At 36.2% G+C, this 26,030-nt stretch overlaps 1 protein-coding gene across 4 annotated transcripts in view; it reads right to left on the bottom strand.

The window, feature by feature from the left end:
- ATP8B4 (ATPase phospholipid transporting 8B4 (putative)) overlaps positions 1–26,030 on the bottom strand; it is a 240,680-nt gene that overhangs the window by 192,116 nt on the left and 22,534 nt on the right. For all 4 annotated transcript variants that reach the window (XM_041741577.1, XM_041741569.1, XM_041741593.1 and 1 more), the window contains exon 3: positions 13–71. In XM_041741577.1, the coding sequence (XP_041597511.1) occupies positions 13–71 (59 nt within the window). The remainder of the gene's footprint in view (positions 1–12; positions 72–26,030) is intronic.

The following is a 26,030-nucleotide window of genomic DNA, read 5'->3' as shown; positions in this document are numbered from 1 at the left end:
TGTTTTACTCACTGCATACTGGAACTTTTCATTATATTCACGGTCATTGGCTTTCACTGTCCGTTCCACTTCTAAAGAGAAAGAGAAATCAGGTATGAAATTAAATTTTTGACCCAAAGAAACATATAACTCATTAAACTAACATCACTTAGGTTACTTTGATTGTCGTCAAGGTTGCAAGAATTCTTTCCTTTGAAATTTGAAGGGCATTGGTTTTTTTCCAGCCTAAATGTTGGAACATGTGTTGGAAAGTCCCAGAATGGAAAGCTGAAATGTGTCTCATTGTAATTCTGATGCCAGCCATAAAACAAAACATTATGTGTCTCTAATTTCTACATCTCTTTAGCTCTACAAAGACCCTTTCTCTTAGCTCTAAGCAATACCTAAAGGAGAAAGCTGCTGAAAGTCAAACACCATCCTGGGGAGGGATTTTTTTTTTTTTTTTTTTTGCTACAAAGTGAAAAAATATGAGATAGCCAAACAAAACCATCCTGAAGCGGTCGATGAGGTCACTAACCTTATGGTCAATGAGCAAAGGTGATATTTCTAAACAAGGCTTATTGAGAGAAACTGCACACCACCAGGAGACTGAAACCTGCTCTTTGCTGGAAGGGCAATTTGCCAAATATATATATACATATATATATCTTCTGGAAACAAATGTAAACACCAGAACAAACAACAAAATAAAAGAACAACTCAAAGATTACGATGGCACAGAAATTAAAATTTGTAGAGGGAAAGAAAAGATAGTGCCCCAGAAACCAACAGCAGAGCATGTTTTTGTAGTAAATGTAGCAAGTTCTTGCTCCATTTTACTGAATTTAGAGTTGACAAAAGGGTAACAATGGCATAATGAAAGTTATGAGATGAAGACCAGCAAAATAATCACCAGATGTCAATGTTGAACATTCATGGCAAGTGACTTCATCATTTCACCTAGGGTTTCCTTAATCCCACAGTTCTCCACGTGGTTAAGTGACAGGTGGTAAAAAGCATAGGGATAGTGGTAAAAGTCCAAGTTTGGAGAAGGCACATACAAAGGAGACTGGAGGGTGGAAAGTTAGTTGGAGTCATATAGTAGGGAATGGAGAAAGGAAGAGTAAGAGGAAAGCAAAGAGAAGAGCTGAACATAAAAATGAGAGGGAAAATATGAGGAAGATGAAGGGGATTTTATCACCACCACCATCCTCCAAAACCAGGCACAATGATTTGTACAAATTGACTACTTTTTCCCAAAAGTCCAAGAGGAATGTAAATGTTTCTACAGCCTCTTTAGTTCGAATCTCAATATGACATTGCATTCACCTCTGAAAACTGCTTCTGACAAATGACATCCTGTCTTTGGTTATGGTTGAGTCTCTACCTTTTGTGGAATGTTTGTCTGTCTGACATCCACCTACATGGCTTTCTTCTTTCCTATGTAATAAAGTCAGTTCTCTGTGGCTGTTCCTGTTTTCAAGGCTAGCTCACCTAATTTCTGGTAAAAACAATATTGGACTGATATCCACAGGTGATCTCATCTGAGTTGGCTTACCCCTAAATATATAACTCTGAAGTCCAGAACTCACCCGGAGGCATCCTCTTCACCAACCATCCCCTGAAGGAAACATTTCAAACCTTGGCTATAAAAGCACTATCCTCCCCTTCTTACTGGTTCCTTAACAAAGAGCAATAATATCAAAGCCCAAAATGCTATTTTGGAGGGTGAGGGGACTTAAAGCTGGATGATTTGCTTAAACATCCCTATCTCAATGCAGGCATAGTAAAACTGCTGATAGGAAAACAACGTATAGTATTGGGAGGGCAAAGGTTAATCTGGCCCACCTAGCAGCCTGCTTATAATTTAAAGATTAACTTTAACTCTAAATCAAAACTTAGATATGCTAATTTATACATTAATTGCCTTTAGTTTATATCATATACATTCAGATGATAATCATTTTTAAATTTCACATTTATACTGAGCATACCAGGGATAGAATTCTATAGTTCTGCACCAAATATTACTAACTCCAAACACCAGAATCTTGACTCCTGTCCAGTGTCTTCATGTAACTGACTCCTGTCCAGTGTCTTCATGTAACTACCCTCCCCAAAAACAGAATAACCCTTTCCCAAAGTGTCCAGAAGAGTAATTTCTGTGGTAGGAAAGTTTGGATATTTTTCTGAGTGTCCACTTTGCTCTTGTCCCATGAGACTTTGTTAGAACCAGAAAGTCCTCTGTTGGCCTCTAAATCTAAATCTTTATCATCTCTCTGTACTTCCAGTAGGTATGGTCTTTCTGAACTGTGTCTTTTTTTTAATATTTTATTTATTTATTCATGAGAGACACAGAGAAAGAGAGAGAGAGAGAGAGAGAGGCAGAGACACAGGCAGAGGGAGAAGCTGGCTCCAAGCAGTGAGCCCGACGTGGGACACGATCCCAGGTCTCCAGGATCACGCCCTGGGCTGAAGGTGGCACTAAATCGCTGTACCCAGGCTGCCCGGCCTGTGTCTTTATAGACAAACTCTGGCATATTTTCCATCCCTTCACTAAGCTTTGCAAAATTCTGGCTTTGGTTCTATATCTCTACAGTTTTCTGCTTTTAACCTAACTATGCTAGGTCAAGAACGGCCAGGACAGTGGGTGAGGGGATAGAAACCCCTCTTGGCAATAAGTCACATCCTATAAGAAAAGGAAGCTGAAAACAAATCTTCCATAAACAACTCCCCTGGAGAACTGCTCAAAGGTTCAATGACTTAATGCCCAATATTTCATAGGCATTGCAAGACCCTTCCAGCTGTGAGAGTATTGAAAGAAAAGTACCTGCCAGAAGATTGAGGATTTACTAGGATAAGCTCACTGCTACATAATCGTTATTACTGAATTTGTGTGATTCCAAAAAGGAGTAAAGTGCTACACAAGGATGTATAAAATATAGCGAGCCAGCATATATTTAAGTGTAGTTCAAAGAGCTTCCAGTTCAAGATAGGAAACTAAATGTGTCCTACCTCCCTTCCTACCAGGTCTCACTGAAATAACAGCAATGTTTTTTTAAAAGAATAAAAACATAACAATGCTAGAAAACAAGAGTGGAGGCTAGCAGAAGTTCATAATTTTTTTAAATTCCCAGTGAAGGCCCAGAAAATTCCAAATTCAGTCAATACAAAGATTGAAAATGTGTTATAGAGTGACAATCCTAGTTTATGTCTATTGTCTTGGCCAAATAACTTTTCACTCTCAAAAGTGTCCTGGCTTAGAAGATAAATTATCTGTGCACTCTAGTTTTGGAGCATCACCAGAATAATTAAAGAAAAATTTAGTTAGATGAGGCCCCCCTATACCTCTACTCTTACTTACTAAAGAGATTAGGCAACATGCCTGGGGAAGAAACCAAGAGTGAGTATTCCGATTTAAGAGTGAAGAAGCTTTTAATCTCTACATTGGCTACAGGAAAGTCAGGTCCTAATAAACCCTGCCTTTCAGAGGCAGCTGTGGGATTTGCCAAACTACAGCCTATAGACTGAATGTTTGTGGTCTCCCAAAATTTCTATGTTGGAATATTCCCAGTATGATGGTATTTGAGGGCCTTAGGGAGGTGATTAGGTTATGAAGGTAGAGCCTTTATGAGTGGGATTAGTGCCCTTATAAAAGAGGCCCCAGAGAGTCCTTTGGCCCTTGCATCATGAAAGGACACAGCAAGAAGACAGCCATCTGTGGACCAGGAAGCTGCTCTCACCAGACACCAAACCCACTGACTCCTTGATCTTGGATTTCCCAATCTCCAAGATTGTTTGAGTGGTTGTTTGTAAGCCACCCAGTCTACAGTATTCTGCTTTAGTAGCCAGGACAAACTAAGACAAACAGAAAAACCTCCCTGTGAGTTGGCTACATCACCAGCCCTCCAATTTAAAAGAGAGGGCTGGCCAGAGGAAAGATCTTTACAACTGCTCTCTTGTAAACACAAACCAGCAACCTGAAGTCACCAGACATCTGAGAAAAATCAATAGCACAAAAGAGAAGGTTTCAAGAGAAAGAAATAATGCTGAAAATGGATGGGGAAAAGAACTGTCATGCTAATTAGTACCTTGAAGATATTCAAGAAGACAATGGCATCCATGAAGCAAGAACAAGCTGATAGGAACAAAGATAACAAGAAAGAGGTCCTAGAATTAAAACCATTCAACTGATAGGATAGACAGAATGAAAAATAAGATTGAAGAAAGCTCTTAAAATATATAGCAAAATGACAAAGAGGAAGAAGATATGAGAAGAACACTTAGGAGAAGGGAACATAAACAAGGATAAGTAGAAATAATCAAATAAACAGAAGAAAACTTCCCTGCATCAGAGTAAGACATAACTCTTCAAAGTGAAAAAGCCACCAAGTGCCAATCAGAATGAATAAATATAGACCACAGATCTCTATAAAATTTTGAGCTCCAAGGACAAAGACAAAATATTTTAAAATTCCAGAAGAGAAAAAAATGCTTAGCCCTAGAGATCCAAGAATTAGACTAACATGAAATTTCTCATCAGCAACAAGGATGATAGAAGACATTGAAGTGATGCCTTCTAGTTTTAAGGAAAAAGATATTTGAGCTCAGAATTCTGTACCCAGCCAAATAATCAATCAAGTGTAAAGGGGCAATAAGAACACTTTCAGACATGCAAGAGTATTTACATACAAAATCATCACCAAAACAATGACTCAAGAATGTACAACAGGGAAGTAGTTTAAATATTAAAAATAAAGTGGAGTTAAAGAAGATATAGAAGGACGATGATCAACTATAGTCAACAACAAAAATAAAACTACCTGACATGATTACCCATATACCTGTTCTAGGGGGACCACAAATTCTACAGAAAAAGGAAAAGCTTGTCTATTTCCATTTATTTCACAGCCTGTATGGCAAAAATAAACCAATTTCTCAGTAAAAGCACAATTATGTATTTGTATCTTGGCTCAAACAATAATTTCTCTAAGAAAGACTCATAAAGAAGTTATTGTTTGATACAAAGAACATAAAATGAGATTTTAAGACTGTGTTTTGTAACAATTCTAGAGATATCATTCCAAACACAATTCAGAGGGTCCAAAGTAGGGTCTCATATTCAGTCTCTACTGATATGATTAAATTCAGGAATATATTTTAGGGTATTTAGATGAATAAACAGACTGCATATCCTTCCAGAAATCACCCTAATTATTTCTCTCAACTGCACTTGTGTTAAATGCTAAAAGACTGAGTGTCAGATTGAAATTCCTGAAAAATACCTAAAGAACTGCTATGCTGTATTGCTGAGTTCGGATTTTTTTTTTAAGATTTATTTATTTATGATAGACAGAGAGAGAGGCAGAGGGAGGGAGAAGCAGGCTCCATACCGGAGGCCCAACGTGGGACTCAATCCTGGGGCTCCAGGATCACGCCCTGGGCCAAAGGCAGGTGCCAAACCGCTGATCCACCCAGGGATCCCCCTGAGTTCAGATTTTTAGGACAGAAAATCAAGCTGGTAAATAGTGTTAACATTCTTTTGTGACAGCTGAGGAGCCTCTCAAGGATATTTGCCTAAACAGGAAGCTATCCATCACTTCAGCTAGCAAGAAGAGACATTAGCAGAGGTAGAATTATCTTAGACACTTGCTTTGGACCTGGTCCAGAATATAGAAAAATAGGTATAATAAAAAATAGGTAACTAAACCCACAAAGTCCCACTTCATATGGGGTAATGGGAGTAGACTTCACTTTCCAAAGCCAGTATAATTTGATGGCTGCCTTGATCAAATAAAAGATCAATGAAGCAGTCATAGAATGCTTATCTTTGAGCCATGTGCTTCCTGTTACCTTATCTGAGATAACTAAATAAGCATACCTCATTAATTTTATGAAGTGGTCATTTATAAATCAGTTAAATGTTAGGACCCGTTTACCAAAAAGTGTAACCTTACTTTCAGGATAAATGACCTGTAATCTACCCTGTCCCTCCCTGCAATAATTATCTCATCAGATAGATGACAGGTTTCAGATAACAAAACCAAATCTACTTATGTACATACATATAACTGTCTTTCCATGTGGAAAGAGGAGATGCATCAAGAACATCCAAGTGTTGGGGCACCTGGGTGGCTCAGTTGGTTAGGTGTCTGCTTTCAGCTCAGGTCAAGATCCTAGGGTCCCGGGATCCAGCCCAGCGTTGGGCTCCCTGCTTAGTAAAGAACCTACTTCTCCTTTTCCCTCTATCCCTCTCCTTGCTCATGCTCTCTCTCTCTCTCTCATAATAAATAGAATCTTTATAAAAAAACTTTTTAAAAATCCAGTGTTATCTAATCACTAAAACACAAGTTTGAAAGATGGGAGGGACATAACACAACCCTGCTGGAAATTTTTAACCTCAGTTGAGATGTTGTTCTTTGTTACCAAGACTTTTGGGACCCATAAAAATGAGTTTGATGACAGAGTATTCATACAAGAGGAGGAGGTCTGAATCTTTAAGCCAGAGGCCTGACATCTTCCTTCTACCAACTATGTGTGTGAGTACGTTTTAACTCATGACCTCTCGTCATCTGTGGTTCCTCAGAAAAATAATGCCATTTTGTGTTGCTGTTATTAAATAAGAAAATGTATGGAAAGCACTTTGCAAACAGAAAAATAACCAAAAAAAAAACTATTTTCCTAAAAAAATAGCAAATAGGTGAGAAAAAGAACTGATTCAAGCTTAGTCTTATTGTTGCTTATATTATTATTTCGCAAAAGGATCTGAAGTAATTTTATGAATGTTCTTAGTGGAAACTGACAAATACCAACTGATCCTTCCCCAGGCTGTTGGGTTTTTTGTTTTTCATATTTTATTTATTTATTGAGATACACAGAACAAGAGGCAGAGACGTAGGGAGAAGCAGGCTCCCTGCAGGAGCCTAACGTGGGACTCAATCCCAAGACCCCAGGATCATGACCAGACTCTCAACTGCTGAGCCACCCAGGTGCCCCTTTCCCCAGATTGTTGAAGGCAACACCCAACCCCTAATCTGAGCTCTTCTTCCTCATACTACAATAAATAGGACAATATTAAGCTTCTACTTCCAGCAGGCATTTATGTCATTTTTTTCTCTTAGTTTGTCTATGAACAACTCCTAACAACTTAATATTTAAGACTAGTTAGTGAATGCAGTAGCTCTGTTAAAAGACCAAGAGTAAGGAGGAATTTTTAGGAGGATTCCATTTGACCCATAAGTGATCACAGCAACTATGAATTCCTAATTAAAGAACACAACTGTCCTTCAATTAACGCCAGAGCATTTTGTCCTTCACCAAACGTGGTTTGGGAGACAATCTTCAGGCAATTGGCTTTAGATCCCCAAAATCATGAAATGATGAAGCACCACAAAAAATTTGGGGGTTCTGTATAAAACCCTGATGACAGGAACTGGTACTTCCTCAACAAGGTTGGTGCCAATCCAAAAGTTGAAGAATGTCTCCAAACATGGAGTGTCATTTGGGGTTTAGAGTTGTTGTTGGTTTTCTGAATTGGGTCAGAAGGCTCAGAAAAATACATCCTCAAGCCAAATCAATAACTTAAGCTTTTTCCTTTCTGAATTTTCTTTCATTCTTCACAATCTGGTCTGTGTGGTTCGGAGCCAAAGTAATTCATTAAAGACATGAGGAAAGAACAATGAGTGGGGAGAGCTTTAAAGAAAAGAGTTCCCCGCCCTCCAAGATTTCCTGATTTGACTCCAAAAACACATTCTGATACAATTGAAAAATATGTGTCCTAAACCGGGGTTTCCTATTGAAACCCAGTGGTGACCTGCAGCTGCTGGGACTTATTGACATTTGAACAACAAACTAAAGAGAATCGAGGCAAAAAAGAAAAATCTTCCCACAAATTTTTTTTTATTCTTGTCCTCACAAAAGACCTTGGAAACAGAGTTAGGGTATTCAAACAAATACTAAAAGGCCTTGGGTTTGTTTTCTTCTTGGCTGAGCCAATTTGCTCATCAGGTCCAGATATTTGGAAAATTTGATTTATTGGAAACTCTATTCCTCCCATGGCTTACTATAGCTCCACAAAGAAATATAAAAATGTTTAACCAATTCATTCTTCTTCCACCATACATGAATTATATTATGTAAATTACAAGTAAAAATCAATAAAATCTTCATATAAGTCCATGGCATACTGCTTTCTGTAAGTTTAGATTCCATAACTAGAGATTTAAGAATTACTACAATATAATGATAATAACAGCAGCTACATGTACTGAGCACTAGTTAAAAACTAGATACTATATGAACTGTTTCACATACATTTCATTATTCCTCAAAACAATCCTATTAGGTACATGTTATTATTAGTTCCATTTTACAAATGAGGAGAATAAAGGCCTTGCAAGACTATGCAGTACAATCAGATTTCAAATATTGAGTTGCCTTTCTTGTAAAAGCAGCTTGGAAGAGATTCTGGGTATAAAAATATGGCAGATGGTACTGTGCAGAGTTGGCTGGGAAACTGCAAATTGCTGTGTGCCTGTATCCAGAGGTCAAGGAGAAGAAGGACACGATGCTCCAGGGTATAGTTCAAACACATACTCCCTCCCAATTAACCCTACAGTCCTGTTGCCTCTCACATCCCACTGCTTCTAGGCTTCTCTCTCCTTCCTAGAAAACTTGTCTACTCTCTTCTTAGAGGCTTTGAGCGTCCTTGCTAAGAATATTCTCCCAAATCCCTATTCCAAGCTTACTGCTTTCTTTGTACCCTTTCTCATATGGGCCCAGTGCTAGACTGTTGGTTTTTATTTCCATTATTTTACAGTTTGGCTATGTATAGCAAAAAATGCATTTTATGGACTGCCAGGATTGGGATGTTTTCAGTTAAGATGAAAAATGGCTGTATCTTCCTACAGCATCCCCCTTCTAAAAGAAAAATAAAATCAGGATCTACCCCCAAGAATAACAAGAGCTTAGAAGAAGCTGGAGGACATTTAATTTTCCACTATGAGGTACATTCTGACCATCCAAGGGAAAGCAAGCCACCTGTCACCAAGTGAAAGGAAAGAACTCCAGGTAGAAAAGAAAGACACATGACAAGGAAATCTAAAGATGTTTCTTATCTGTTTGATATCTCAGGAGTTGCACAAGAAGCTGTGTTTTTCAAAGCTTACATTTGTTATTTTGAGATGAATGGGGCTCATAAATTGAATTTCTTTAGTACGTATTGGTCCCGTGCCTCATACCCCTGAATTCATGTGGCAATTAAAATCTGCTGGAGCCAATACAGTGATTTATTCCAGAAATATTTATTGAGCTCCTCTGAGCAAGGCTCTGTTATAGACAGTGAAGGAAAACCAAACAAGACTGCAACAGCCTTCAAAGGGTGAACACTCTTACAAATACCCACACAGCAAGGAAGCAGAGGAGAGGCCCAGGGAGCCATGGAAATCAGAGAAAAAGAAAGTCAGGTCCAGATAGGTGAGGAAAAGGCATCACCACCTGTCTCAAGCAGCTCTGAAAGGAATCTATGCAGCTAGATACACACTGGGGAGTATGGTAGGTTGTTTTGCCAAGCACCCTATTCAAGTCATTTACTGAAAAGAAAAAGAATTTGGTAGAGGTGGTTTCCCACCTAAGATAAAATATCAACTTTTCAAGAGGACATCTCTAGTTTCTCCTCCACTGTCCCCTCTAGCAAAATCATGGACCACGTGTGAAAAGACCAAAAGAAAAATTAGGAACATCACTATATTTACCTATTAGTGAAGCATTTGGAAAACATATATTGTAAAAGAAATACAATGGAGCCAGAACTTTGGGCAAAAAAGAAATCTGCCCATTTCCCACATTCCCCTCCCACCCCACCTGTTCACACTCTGGTCCAAGTCACCCCTCCTCTCTCCTCCAGCTACTGCAATAGGCTCCCATGGGCAATCCTTGCTTCTATCTCAGCCCTATAATCTATTTTCAATAGAGGACAAGAGTGATACTTTTATAATTGTATTAGTTTCCTATTGCTGCTCTAGCAAATCACCACAAACTCAGTTGCTTAAAACAAAACAAATGTGTCATCTTATTATTCTGGAAGTCAGAAGTCTGAAAACAGAGCTCACAGGGCTAAAATCAAGATGTTTCATCAGGACTGAGTTCCTTCTAAAAGCTCTATGAGAGAATCCATTCTGTGCCTTTTCCAGCTTCTAGAAGCTGCCCACATTCCTTGGTTCATGGCCACATCATTCTGACTCCATTTCTATTGTCACATCACCTTCTCTGACTCTCCTGCTTCCTTCTTATCAGAACCCTTGGGATTACAGTGGGCCCACCTATATAATCCAGGACATTCATCCTATCCCAGCATCCTTAACCATATCTCCAAACTTTCTTTTACCATGCTTACATGGCAACCCCATATTCACAGGTTCCAAGGATTGACATGAATATCTTTGGGGGAAGGGATCATTAATATGCCTACAACAAGAATCATCTCTTTCCTCTGCTCAAAACTTCCAATGGTGCTCCCTCTCAAGAGAAAAGCAAGTTCTTACAAAGTTGTTCAGGGCCATGCTTCATCTTCACACACCTACCCCATTATAAACACCAGAAGCCCATTTATGGTGAAGCTAATGAAGCTTAAGCTTCAGCTCATCTCACTTGTACTTTCATTCCAAGACCCCAGGACTAGCGCTAGAAACATGTTTACCCAGGAAATCTTACTGATCCCAACAACATGGACAGGCCTTGACAGCATTGTGCTAAGTGAAATAACTCAGATTGAGAAAGACCAATACTATCTGATCTCACTTATATAGAACCTAAACAAACAAACTTATAGAAAAAGAAATCAGACTATTTGTGGTTATGGGACAGGGTAAGGAGAGGAAGGCAAACTTACTGTTATAAGATAAGGAAATACTAGAGATATAATGTGCAACATGACGACTGTAGCTAACACTGCTATATGATGCACAGAAAAGGTGTGGAACTTAAGAGTTCCCAAAGAAAGAAAGTTTTTCTCCCTTTATTCTTTTTTCTTTCTTTTTATTGTACCACACAAGAAGATGGATGTTAGCTGAATCCATTGTAATAATCATTTCACAATATAATTAAATCAAACCATCATGCTGCATGCCTTAAACTTATACAGTGATAAATCTCAATTACTTCCCAATAAAACTGGAAAAATAAAAATAATTTCCATTAAAAAACATGTGTTTGTATTTTTTCTGATTTGATTTAAAAAAATAAAATATTTTAGTCATGAAGCTAAGATCACTGTCTCTTCCACTCTAATTTCTTGGGGGAAATTGACTTTGTCTCATGTCAGATGGCACTGGGATCCAGAAAAGAGGCTGTCAAGTTGGAAATTCATTGAGTTTGTGTTTATTCATGTGATATTTATGTATATTTATGTGATTCACTGTCATTTCTGTATAGAGTTAAGTCATTGGTTGTCCCCCCAGGGTAGGAATGGCTCTCAGAAATGCTACCTCCATGGGGACTCATCCAGTGTTATAACATGAAGGTACACGCCTCAAGGTCATACAGCAACATGACCATGTGCTATAGCACCTAGCCCCAGAATTATATGGATCTTGGAGGACACGGATTTGCAATACAGAGCCAGAAGTTAGCTTGTGCAGAATTCCCCCAGTCATCACACGTAAAATTGTATGTGAAACATTTCATTTTTTATCAACTCCTAGTTAAAACAGAATTTATCTTCTATTAGTATAAGAATTACCAAGTATTGAGTATTTCCTGTACCATATATAATAAGCATACAATAATTTTTCATGGGATTGCATAAATGATATTTATTAGAATTTCTGTACTTATAGAGCACAAACCCATTTGAGCAGTACTACACACAACAAATACATTTGTAACAGCTCAGATATGAAGGAAACGTGGAGGTTTTCCCAAAGTTAACCATTACAAATTTTTACATGACATTCTGAAGTCACGAAGCTGAAAAAAGTATTCTAAACTATCATAACTTTATGCTCCGCATCACTGGCCATCAGGGAAATACAAATCAAAACCACAATGAGATACCACCTCACACCAGTGAGAATGGGGAAAATTAACAAGACAGGAAACAAGGAATGTTGGAGAGAATGTAGAGAAAGGGGAACCCTCTTGCACTGTTGGTGGGAATGTGAACTGGTGCAGCCACTCTGGAAAACTGTGTGGAGGGAAAACTGTGTGAAGGTTCCTCAAAGAGTTAAAAATAGATCTGCCCTATGACCCAGCAATTGCACTGCTGGGGATTTACCCCAAAGATACAGATGCAGTGAAACATTGGGACACCTGCACCCCGGTGTTTATAGCAGCAATGTCCACAATAGCCAAACTGTGGAAGGAGCCTCGGTGTCCATCGAAAGATGAATGGATAAAGAAGAGGTGGTTTATGTATACAATGGAATATTACTCAGCCATTAGAAATGACAAATACCCACCATTTGCTTCGACGTGGATGGAACTAGAGGGTATCATGCTGAGTGAAATAAGTCAATCAGAGAAGCACAAACATTATATGGTCTCTTTCATTTGGGGAATATAAAAATTAGTGAAAGGGAATAAAGGGGAAAGGAGAGAAAATGAGTGGGAAATATCAGAGAGGGAGACAGTACATGAGAGACTCCTAACTCTGGGAAACGAACAAGGGATGGTGGAAAGGGAGGTGGGTGGGGGGAGGGGGTGACTGGGTGACGGGCACTGAGGGGGGCACTTGGTGGGATGAGCACTGGGTGTTATGCTATGTGTTGGCAAATTGAACTCCAATAAAAAAAGTTTAAAAATAAAAAATAAATTAAAAAAAAACTTTATGCTAGAGGAAAAATTGAATTATCTTTCTAGTATTTCTATAGAAAATTATGTAACAGAATAATGGTCATATAAGAGGCAATCAAAAATAGGGGGACAAAAATATAGGACTAAAAGTACCATGAAGTTATGACAGGCAATGCATTAATGAAAATATTAGGTTATTTTTCTGGATTTTGTGATGTGTCTGGTATTTTCAGATTTTCAAAACTGTAGTTTATAGTGATTTATTTTCTTACTCTAAATATTTCCTATTATACTTAATTTTGTATTTTGTATTAGTTTAGGCCTCAACAAAAACTGGATCTAGCCTTGACAAACCTCCCCCTTATTCCTGCAACTCCAACCACAGTGGGTCTATTTGTTATCCCTTGAACACAGGCACACACTCATCTCAAAGCCTTTGCCCTTGCTATTCCCTTTGCTTCTAGAATGCTTCTTCCAGATATCTATATGGCTCCTCTCTCACTTCCTTCAAACCTTTGCTCAAGTATGTCTTTCTCAATTCAGCCTTTCCTGATTACCCTTTTCAAAACTGCAGCCCCATACCTGCTTCCTTAGCGCAGTAGCAGCACATCAGTCTCATAAAATTGTAGCCCCTCAAATGTACAAGATAATTTATTTATTCATTGATTTTGATGACTGGCTTTCTTCCTCTCCCCCCACAAAAATGTAAGCTCCATACAGACTGAAATTTTTTACTTTTTAAAATCTGTTTTGTTCACACACAGCTCTATCTGAAACCCCCGGGGCAGTGTCTGGCACATACTATATGTTCAGTAAATACTTGCAAAATGCTTAGATTGGATGGATGGATAAACTAGTAAGTAAATGAATGAATTACCAAAGTTCTTATTATCGTAAGACAATCAACACTACCACAGTCAAACAAGATCATTCCAACCAAAATCGTTGAAATGTGATGTTTTAATTAGCTTATCCACCATACAAAAATTTACAATTCACAATAGACAATTCCTTAGTTATTAAGGTTACTTTTCTTCATAGAAAATACCATCTTGAAATTACTTCATAAGGTTTAAGATTTTATTTTGTCATTAAAAGAATCTAGATTTCAAAGTTAAGCCTAGAAATAAAAATTAGAATTCCCTTTAAATTAGGAAGTTCTGTTGGAACAATTAGAAGACACAATATTACATGAAAACAAGGTCCACCAGGGGACTATAATTCAAATAGCATTTATTAAAGCTACTCAAAATAATAACAATGGCAGCTACAATTAGAGGCTTGATAAATGCCAGATACTGAATTAAATGCTCAAATACTGAATTAAAGAAGTGTTCTAAGGTGTGGGTCTATGTTAAGGGACATAAAAGCATTTTTTTAATAAATGATTATAGTTCTAGGGATGAAATTAAGGATTTTTCTTTTACAAAGCCAAAGTATGACAACTAGAATATTATACATTTGGGAATGCTAAATCACAAAGAAATGGAGAACTGGCACAAATGCATTTATAAATATGTCCTAAAGGCCAATAAGAATATATGACATACAATGTCATTCAAAGTATTTATAATTTTATTACTCACTATAAATGTCGTAGTTCAAAATTGACTTATTTTTGTGTTTGTGTCATGCTAATATTTAAACCTATTCTAGCAGAGAATACTGATTAATATATTCATTAACCATTATTTTCTTATTCAATTCACTATTCATTTGTTTATTCCTTATTCATATTCAGACACTCCTATAACTATAGAATAGTAATATTTAATGTATTTTTCTGGTCAACTAAAAAACGTTATTTAAAATGTGTTTTTAAGCTTCCCACTATAATGGAGCAACTTGTGTCAGGATCAACCCATCTGTTGAGAACTAAAAAAGCTAGATGAAATATATAAAATGTTTGAAAATATATAGAACAAAATCTGACAAAACTTAAAGGGCCAAAAACCAGCAGAGAAGAGAAAGGTATTAAAGTAAACTTAATATTCTGTACCTTTCCCTTAAGGCATTTGCTAATTCCTCAGCTTCCCAGAGATGAGAGAAGAGAATAGAGTTCAGAACCCAGAAGCACTTGGCGGGATGAACACTGGGTGTTATGTTATATGTTGGCAAATTGAATTCCAATAAAAAAAAATAAAATAAAATAAAATAAAATAAAATAAAATAAAATAAAGAACCCAGCAGGGAAGAGGATCTTTGGTAACACTCTAGGTTTCCTGTTGACTTCTGAAGAACTGCATTCTAGAAGAACTAACAAAAATAGAGTAGGCCTTATAATTACTAAAAATCAGCCTCATGATATCTCAGTCTGTGACTGGATCAAATAACCTGTTCCTTCTCTAACTGCATGTGAGAAGAAAAGTAAATTCTCCTCAAGGAAGATAACACTATCCACATCCCTACAATTTTTTTTATGTGCAAGGTCTAGATTTCAATAATAAATTATCAAGTATGGCAGGGAACAATATCAAACTATTGAAAACCAAGAGAAAAGTAGAAAATGGAAATCAACCTACAGATGATCTAGATATTGGAACTGTCAGACATGGACTTTAAAATAATTGTGATTAACATGTACATTTGAATGGATGACAAAATGAATAATTTCACTAAAAAAAATTATGCATAAAAGAAACAAAAAGTATAGAATTTAAAAATATAATAATGTAACTAAGCATTCAATATATGAGTTTAACAGCACAGTAGACATAGCAGCAGAAGGGAATAGTTGTAAATTAGTCATTAGAAAAATATAAAAACTGAACATGGAGGGAAGAAAAAAGTTGAAAATATCAGAAAAAAAGCATAAGCACACTAGATACATGTTAAAAGATCTATCATATGTATCATTTGGAGTCCCACAAGAGAGAACTGAGGGAATAGAGAGTAGTAAGAGTATTTGAAGATATTCTGAGAATTTTCCAACATCCAAAAGAAGTCAAGTTGAAAAAATAAGAATCTCTGTAAATTCCAAGTTAGACAAATACTAAGAAAACCATACCTAGGCCAGAATAGTAAAAAGGATGAAAGACAAAAAGAAAGCTTTTGAAATAGCCAGAAGACATATCACTTCAACAAAAGAATTCAAGAGAGTAACAAAAGAATGACAAGCCCGTCAGTTTACTTTTTAAAAGAATGAATGAAGGCCTGAATGTAATGGAATGGTACCTTTAATGTGCCAGAGAAAATACTATCAATCTGGAGTTCTATGCTCCATAGAAATGATTCATCCAATATAAATCCAAACTAAAGATTCTTTTCTCCTAATAAAAGTGACTGAATTCAGTTTTTAAAAAAATGAAAGGAAGTCTTTAGGCAGAAGGAAAATTATTCCAGAGAGAATCACAGAAATGCAAAAAAATGGAAAAAAAATGAAGTATTGTAGGTAAATCTACACAAATAATGAATATGGTGACAACAACACATGTCATTTGTTACTGCTGTCTTGTTAGTTTTAAAATATACAAAGAGTTAAATACATGATAACAATGGCACAGAGAGTAGACAAGGAAAAAAAAGAGTAACAAAGTTAAAATGCTCTAAATTCTTACATGGCTCACAAAGTAGTAAAAGTACTAAATTAAATAGATGTGTTGTAATCTTAAGAATAACCACAAAAACAATATTAAAGGAATGATAAGTAACAAGCTAACATGCTTAGAAATGGAACAATAGAAATATTACTATGCAAAGGAAAGCAACAAAAAAGAGAAAAATAAATGTAGAATAACAAATAGCAAGATAATTTATTAATCATAAATATATCAGTAATTATATTAACCATAAATGAACTAAATATTTCATTTAAAAGCCAAAGTTTAAAAAAATAAAAAAAAATAAAAGCCAAAGTTTATCAAACTATATTTTTTAAAACCACTATATGTTGCATCTTAAATTTAAGAACATTAAGGGACTCAAAGTCAAAATATAGAAAAATATATTTTTATATATAAATATATATATTGATTAATGTGAACATTAATCAAAGGAATTCTGGTATCCCTACACTAATCTCAGATGAAGTATACTTCAATATATAAGAATTACCAGAGATAAGCAGGACCATCCATAACAATAAAAGATTATGCTTCCAGGAATACATAACTCTATGTATGCATAAATCTACTATGTAACTTAAAAAAATATAAAGCAAAAACTGACAGAACTAAAAGGAGAAATAGACAAATTTAAGAATATCTTGATAAACTAAAACATGGCTGTGATAGTTAATTTTAATGTGTCAATTTGAGTGGGCCATGAGACAGCCTGGACATTTGGTCAAATAGTATTCCCTATGTGTCTGTGAGAGCATAATATGAGAGAGACCTTTAAATAATGTAGGTGGCAGAACAGATATGCTGTTGTTCCAAACTACAGAACAGAAAGTAAACTTTAAAAGGATGTGAAGTTCTAGTTAATATGTAGGAGAATTTACTGTCCAGAGAATTATCTATCTCCTAAATTACACACTTGGACATGTCAGAGTAAATATTCAAGGAAAATATTCAGCAACACTCTAGGAATAGATTGTCAAGTTGAAAGAAAATCTGAACAGGATGATTTTTGAAGACCATTCTAATTCCCAGATTTTATCATTCTGTACAACCTAAAACTATATTAATAGAATTATTAGATCAAAGCGAGTATCAATTGGAAATAAGGTATACCATTTAGGAAAGATATCACAATTGATACCGTAGATTTAAGAGTTATCTCCATGGAGATGAAAGTAGTCAAGATAGAAGAGGAACCCTCTGCAGAACACACTATACAGAGAGAAGAGTACAGACGACTGAACCAGGGGAAATTCCACTGAGATCCAGTGAAGGAGACAGGGTCACAGCAGTCTGAGAATCAAGAATTTCCCCAAGACTCATGAAGATTAAGGGAAAATAACATTCAAGGAGGGAATATTCCCCTCTCCCCACCAAATCCATAGAGAAGTGATAAAGGATGGTGTTGAGGAACAGCCCCTATAGAGAGTTTCCAGTGACCGGTGGTTTTTTAATAGCAGCCCAACCCAACCTATATCCTGAGTAACAAAACATCAGATTGCTTAAAGCCTACATAATACCTCAATGAGAGCAGCACACAATTTTGAGAAGTGTATGAGAGCCAGAAGACATCTCTTTTCTGCACTTTCTATTTGCAACTGTGCACAATGACTATGATGGCAAATTTTTAAGTATATAGTAAACACTCTGTGGAGGAAAAAAAAAAAGACTCCTATTTCAAAGAGATTTAAGGATAGCATAAAAATCTAGAACACAAATAGGACTAAGAACACCAATGCTGCCTCTTCCTTCCTTCCCAGTTAAAAAGCTGAGGAACCAATGACTGGATAACTTGTGCCCTACAATACTTGGGATAACAGCAAAGATTTAGTGTCTGGGACACCTGGGTGGCTCAGCGGTTGGGTGCCTGCCTTCAGCTCAGGTCATGATCCCGCAATCCAGGATCGAGTCCTGCATCGGGCTCCTTGTGGGGAACCTGCTTCTCCCTCTGCCTGTTGTCTCTGTCTCTGTCTCTGTCTCTCTCTGTCTCTCATGAATAAATAAAATCTTTTTTAAAAAAGATTTTGGGTCTGGAATAATTTCTATCACCTTTTAATACAGAATTTTAGAAAAGTGAAATGGAAGGGATTGGGCATTTCTCATCTCTAGTGGTACTCAATAAAATTTCCCATGTCCTTTTTCCTCTAGACACCAAAAAGTTACAAAAATGTACAGGAGAATCCATTAAAAAGTAATAACGAACTAGGGGTGGTGGAAGGGGAGGTGGACGGGGGGTGGGGGGTGACTGGGTGATGGGCACTGAGGGGGGGCACTTGACGGGATGAGCACTGGGTGTTATTCTATATGTTGGCAAATTGAACACCAATAAAAAATAAATTAATATTTAAAAAAAAAAGTAATAACCCCAAAGTTGTAAGAATCCTTGTAAAACTAGCACTGTCTTTGTATGTCACTGATTGGCGGGTACTGATTATCACTTCATTCTAATGGCCTCATTTTCAGTTAAACAAGAAAATAGAGGATTTTGAAAAAATTATACATCTTTTCAAACAAATTAGTATATTAGATGGAAACCAATTTCAAACAAAAACTAATACCTTCACAAGTATAACTGCAAAAGTACTTAAAGAACTTTTGGATTTGTTGTTGTACCATAAGGAGTAAACACAGGCAAAAATAACACTCTTTAAACACATGTATTAATAAATATACATGTTCTTTTACACACATTGAAAGGTGCCTGTGAGGGTAGGTTCCATGTTACATATCTTTTTTATCACCAATCCTTTACTGCAGGACCAAACCACTATAAGCTGATAAACACTATAAGCTCACAATAATGCCTGAGAATCGGGAATATAAATTCCAACCAAAAAAAAACAACCTCCTTTGTAAGCAAAACAGATGCATTGCCTAAGGCCCATAATACTTTGTGGGACAGACAAAAATGTTTAAATTTAAATTATTTTAAAATTAGAAGAAAAAGATGAATACATAATGAATTCATAATAATAAACCCAGCCTGGATTACATTTGTCTTTATACTCACACAATTGTAAAATATACTTTTTAATGTTTTTTGGAGGAAGGGGCCAACAAAATGCCAATGAAAGTCATAATGTGACCTACTCCACACCCCATATATATACAAAGGGCTTTCCTGTGGAATAATGTGTGCTGGTTCCGCAACCTCCACATTTTGGAACCAAGAACAGCCTTAGTTAGTTTTAAGAAAACCTCTAATTATTTATTTCTTTTCCTTCCTATGTTACCAAACTACATGAAATCTCAATTAAGAATTTTACACAAGAATAGTGGTCTTTATATGCTTTAAAATGATTTGTCTTGGGCCTCCCACATGAACTACATAGAAAGAGTGAATTACCAAGAATGGAAAAGTTCCAAAGAAGTTGGCTAAGGAGGAGAACCCTAAGCCCACCTTGTCCCCAGGGTTACAAACCAGGTAACACCCACATCAGTGTAAATAACCCAGAAACTACCAGAAATCTAGCAGAACAGACTCTCCGCAGCTAAATGTAGAAAAGACACACAAAAGAGGGTAAGAAGGGCAGAGAGGCAGTCAGGAGCTCAATAGACCTATGGGACTGTCCATGGAAGGGAAAAGACATCATGGGTGCAGAGACTAAAAAGAAACAGACCCTTACAACAGGTGTCCCAGGCCCAGAGAATCCCTATAACATTTGGTTTTGAAAACCAGAAGGGCATATTTTTCTCAAGAGCTTACAATCAGCAAGGCTTAACATCTGGAACTTCAAAATTCAACCTGCTCCACCCTGGGAGAGCCTGGAGAGAGGGCAATAGGGAACTGAGTCCTTACCCTAAAAGACACACCATAAGAAACATCTCCAAGGACATACAGCATAGAAGCATCAGTTTGAAAAGAAACCTGGAGTTTACGGAGGGTGACTTGTTTACTAATCTCAGAGAATGTATTGGAGAAGCAGTGATCCTTGGGAGACTTCTCAAGGAACAGAGGAGATGGTGAACATTACTTTCCTCCCCTGCCCCTCAGCCTAGACACAGAGAGCCCCCAACAAAGTCAACCCAATTTTACAATTAAGATACATACTAATTAAAAAGGCAAAAAGTAGTAACAAAGAAAAAATTTGAAAAGCAGCAAGAGAAAAGAAAACAGTTACATACAAGGGAAACTCTAAGGCCATCAGCTGATTCTTTTTGGCAGACACTTTGCAGAACAGAAGGGAGTGGGACAGGATATATTCAAAGTCATGAAAGGAAAAAAAACTGCAGCTAAGAATACTCTATCCAGCAAAACTATCATTCATAATAGAAAGAGACAGTTTCTCAGACAAACAAAAACTGCAAGAAATATTTAAGGGAACTCACTAAGTAGAAAGGAAAAACCACAAGTACAAGAAAAAGAAGTAGGAAACAAAAGCAATAAAAATAGGTACATTTCTAAAAATTAGTCAAGAGATCACAAAATTAAAAGATATAAAGTATGACATCATATACCTGAAACCTGGAAGACTGTGGAGAAGACTAAAGAATGGGTTCAAACTTAAGCAATCATCAACTTATTTTAGACCACTGTAGGCATAAAATGTCATATGTGACCTAATAGTAATAACCACACAAACTAATAATATATATGCAAAAAATAAGAGAAAAGAATCCAAATATATCATTAAAGAAAGCCTGTAAACTATGAGAGAAAAGAGCAAGAGAAGAAAGGAATAGAGAAGATTTACAAAAACCACCATAAAACAACTAACAAAATGGTAATAAGTACATACATAGCAATATTTACTTTGAATGTAAATAGACTAAATGTTCCAATAAAAAAATAGGGTGACAGAATGGATAAAAAAGCAAGACCCATATATATGCCACCTACAAAAGATTCATTTCAGACCTAAAGACACATGCAGATTGAAACTAAAGGGATGGAAAAGCATTTATCATGCAAATCGAAGTAAAAAGAAAGCTGAGGTAACAATACTTATATCAGACAAAGTAGACTTTAAACAAAGACTGTAAAAGAGACAAAGAAGGACACTATACAATCATAAATGGAACAGTCCAACAAGGTGTAAAAATTGTAAATATTTATGTACCCAACATGGAGCACCCAGATACATGAAGCTACTAATAACAAACATAAAGAAAGCAATAAACAGTATTACAATAATAGGAGACTTTAACATCCCACTTACATCAATGGACAGATCTTCAAAGCAGAAAATCAACAAGGAAACAGTGGCTTTGAATGACACATTGGAACACATGGATCTAACAACAGATCTATTTATAACATTCCATCCTAAAACAGAATACACATTCTTGTCAAGTATGCATAGAACATTCTCCAGAATAGATCACATATTGAGCCACGAATCAAGACTCGACAAATTCAAAATGATTGCAGTCATACTATGCATCTTGTCCAACCACAACACTATGAAACTAGAACTCAACCAGAAGAAAAAAATCTGGAAAGAGAATAAATATATGGAGGCTAAATAACATGCTACAAAACAATGAATGAGTCAACCAAGAAATTAAAGAGGAGATCGAAAAATACATGGAGACAAATGACAATGAAAACACAACAGTCTAGGAAATGCTTAGATGGCTTAATTGGTGAAGCATCTGCCTTGGACTCAGGTCATGATTCCATGATCCTGGGATCAAGCCCTGCATTGGGCTCCCTGCTCATCGAGGAGTCTGCTTCTCCTTCTCCTTCTGCCTCTGCCTCTCCTCCCCACTCATGCTTGCTCACACTCTCTCGTTCTCCCTTCTCTCTCAAATAAATAATCTTTAAAACATACACACACACACACACACACACACACACACACACACAATGGTCCAAAATTTTCGGGATACAGCAAAAGCTGTTCTAAGAGGGAAGTTTATAGCAATACAGGACTGCCTCAAGAAACAAGAAAAATCTCAAATAAAAAACATAATTCTACATCTAAAGGGGCTAGAAACAGACAGAAGGAAGTAGAAGGAAGGAAATATTAAAGATTAAAGAACAAATAAAATAGAAACCCCCCAAAAAAGAAAACATATCAATTAAACCAGGAGTTGTTTCTTTAAAAAGATCAACAAAATTTGTAAACCTTTAGCCAAACTCATAAAAAAAAACTTCAAGCAAAATCAGAAATGAAAAAGAAATAACAACACCACAGAAATAAAAAGGATTATAAGAGAATATTATAAAAAAATTACAGTCCAACAAACTGGACAACTTAAAAGAAGTGGATACATTCCTAGAAACATGTAATCTCTCAAAACTGAATCAGTAAGAGATAGAAAATTTGAACAGAACAATTACCAACAAGGAAATTGCATACATAATCAAAAACTACCAACAAACAAAAGTCCAGGACCAGATGGCTTCACAGGTGAATGCTACCAAACATTTATTTTTTTAAGATTTATTTATTTATTTGAGAGAGAAAGAATGAGCAGGGGGAGGGGCAGAGAGAGAGAGAGAGAGAGAGAGACTCCCCACTGAGTGCAGAGTCCAACTCAGGGTTCATTCCCACAACCCGGAGACCATGACCCAAGCTGAAATCAAGAGGCAGACACTTAACCAACTAAACCACTCAGGTGCCCCTATCAAATATTTAAAAAGAAGTAAGTACCTATTATCCTCAACTGTTCCATAAAAGAGAAAAGGAAGGAAAGCTTCCAAATTCCTTCTATGAGGTCAGCATTACACTGATACCAAAACCATAAAGGCACTACAAAAAAAAGAGAACTTATCTCTGATGAACCAATATTTCTGATGAACACAGATGTAAAAATCATCAAGATATAGCAAACCAAATCTAACAATACATTATAAAAAAAAATCATTCACCATGATCAAGTGGGATTTATTCCCAGGATGCAAGGGTGATTCAATATTTGCAAATCAATCAACATAACACATCAAATCAATAAGAGAAAGAAAAACCATATGATCTTTTCAGTACATGCAGAAAAAGCATTTGACAAAGTACACCACCACACATGATAAAAAACTTTCAAGTAGTTTTAGAGGAAATATACTTCAACATAATAAAGGCCATTTATGAAAAAGCCACAGCTAACATCATACTCAATGGAGAAAAACTGAGAACTTTTGCTCTAATATCAGGAATAAGACAAGAAAATCCACTCTCACCACTTTTATTCAACATAGTACTGCAAGTCCTAGCCACAGCAGTCAGACAACAAAGAAATAAAAGTCATCCAAATTGGTAAGAAAGAAGTAAAACTTTCACTATTTGCAGATGACACAATACTATATGTATCAAACCCTAAAGACTCTACAAAAGAAACTACTAAAACTGATAAATGAATTCACTAAATGATTCACAGGATCCAAAATTAACATACAGATATCCATTACATTTCTATTCACTAGCAGAAAGAGAAATTAAGAAAACAGTCCCATTTATAATTGCATCAAAAATAATAAAATACCTAGGAATAAACCTAACCAAGGAGATGAAAGACCTGTACTCTGAAAACTAAAATGTTCATGACAGAAATTGAAGACAATACAAACAAATGAAAAGATATTCTATGCTCATATATCAGAAGAACAAATATTATTAAAATATCCATACTATCCAGAGCAACCTACATATTTAATGCACTACCTATCAAAATGCCAAGAACATTTTCCACAGAACTAGAACAAATAATCTTGAAATTTGTACTGAAAGATCTCAAGTCGCCAAAGCAATCTTGAAAAGAGAACAAAACTGGAGGTATCACAACCTCAGATCTCAAGATGTACCACAAAGCTATAATAATCAAAAGAGTATGGTACCAGCACTAAAAATAGACACATATATCAACAGAACAGAAAACCCAGAAAGAAATAAACCAACAATTATATGGTCAGTTAGTCATTGACAAAGTAGGAAATGGTGTTGGGAAGGGCACTGAGGAGGGCACATGATGAGATGAGCACTGGGTGTTATACTATATGTTGGCAAATTGAGTTTAAATAAAATATTTTTTAAAATAAAATACAAAAAAAAAGGGCAGCCCCGGTGGCGCAGTGGTTTAGCGCCGCCTGCAGCCCAGGGCGTATCCTGGAGACCCTCGATCGAGTCCCATGTCAGGCTCTCTGCGTGGAGCCTGCTTCTCCCTCTGCCTGTATCTCTGCCTCTGTGTGTGTGTGTGTGTGTGTGTGTGTGTGTGTGTGTGTCTATGAATAAATAAATAAAATCTTTAAAAAAAATAAAATAAAATACAAAAAAATGATGTTGGGAAAACTGGACAGTGACATGCAAAAAATGAAACTGAATCAGTTTCTCACACCATGCACTCATGAAAGGAACCTCAAAATGGATCAAGGACCTAATTGTGAGACCTAAAAACATAAAAATCTAGAAGAGAACACAGGCAGTAATTTCTAGGACATTACCTGGAGTAATATTTTCCTAGATATGTCTCCTGAGGCAAGGGAAACAAAAGCAAAAATAAACTACTGGGACTATATCAAAATAAAAAGCTTCTGCACAGCAAAGGAAACAATCAACAAAACTAAAATACAGCTTACTGAGTGGGAGAAGATATTCGTAAATGATATATCCAATAAAGGATTAGTATGTAAACATATAAATAACTTATACAGTTGAACTTATACAGTTCAACACAAAAACACAAATAATTCAATTTGAAAATGGACAGAATACAAGAACAAACATTTCTCCAAGGGAAGACATACAGATAGTCAACAGACACATGAAAAGATGATCATCACTGATCATCAGGGAAATTCAAATCAAAACTACAATGACCTATCACCTCATACCTGTAAGAATAGCTAAAATCAAAACACAAGAAAAAACTATTGTTGGTGAGGATGTGGAGAAAAAGGAACCCTCTTGTAGTGTTGATAGGAATGCAAACTGGTACAGCCACTAAAGAAAACAGTACATAGGTTCTTCAAAAAATTAAAAATAGAATTATCATATGATCCATTAGTTCCACTACTGGCATTTTAACTAAAGAATACAAAAACACTAATTTGAAGGGTTACATGCACCCCTTTGTTTATTGCAGCATTATTTACAATAGCCAAACTATGGAGGCAGCCCAGTGTCCTTTGGTAGATGACTGAATAAAGAAGTGGTATATATATTATTACACCATAAAAAAGAATGAACTCCTGCCTTTTGCAGTGATGTGGACAGAGCCAGAAGGTATAATGCTAAGTAAAATAAATCAGTCAGAGAAAGACAAATACCTAATGATTTCAGTCATATAGGGAATTTAAGAAATAAATTTAAATGAACAAAGAAAAAAAGAGACAAACCAAAAGTAGACTCTTAACTATAAAGAACAAACCAACAGTTTGTTCACCCACCAGACGGCAGGGGTGGAGTATGGGTGAAACAGATAAAGGAAATTAAGAGTACACTTATGATGAGCACCGAGTAATATACAGAATTGAATCATTATATTTTACACCTGAAACTAAAGCAGTGTATGTTAACTCTACTAGAATTAATTTTTTTAAAAAGAACAAATAGATTAGAATCATAATGTTTGAAATTTGAGTCAATTAGCTGGGATTTTTTACATCTTAAAGAATGTGAGACTTATATGAATATGGTTATAATAAAGAATATATGAGAGAGAATTATTTTTTACCCACAACATCATGTTTGGCTTGTTATATTTTCATATACATCATCTGTAGCCCAAGTTTCCTGATGATGTTGTGGAAGTTTATATAAGTGC

The sequence above is a fragment of the Vulpes lagopus genome, chromosome 2 (assembly GCF_018345385.1).
Source record: "Vulpes lagopus strain Blue_001 chromosome 2, ASM1834538v1, whole genome shotgun sequence".
Classification (NCBI taxonomy): domain Eukaryota; kingdom Metazoa; phylum Chordata; class Mammalia; order Carnivora; family Canidae; genus Vulpes; species Vulpes lagopus.
The sequence above is the reverse complement of the archived record's forward strand: the minus strand, read 5'-3'. Positions and strand labels throughout refer to the sequence as shown.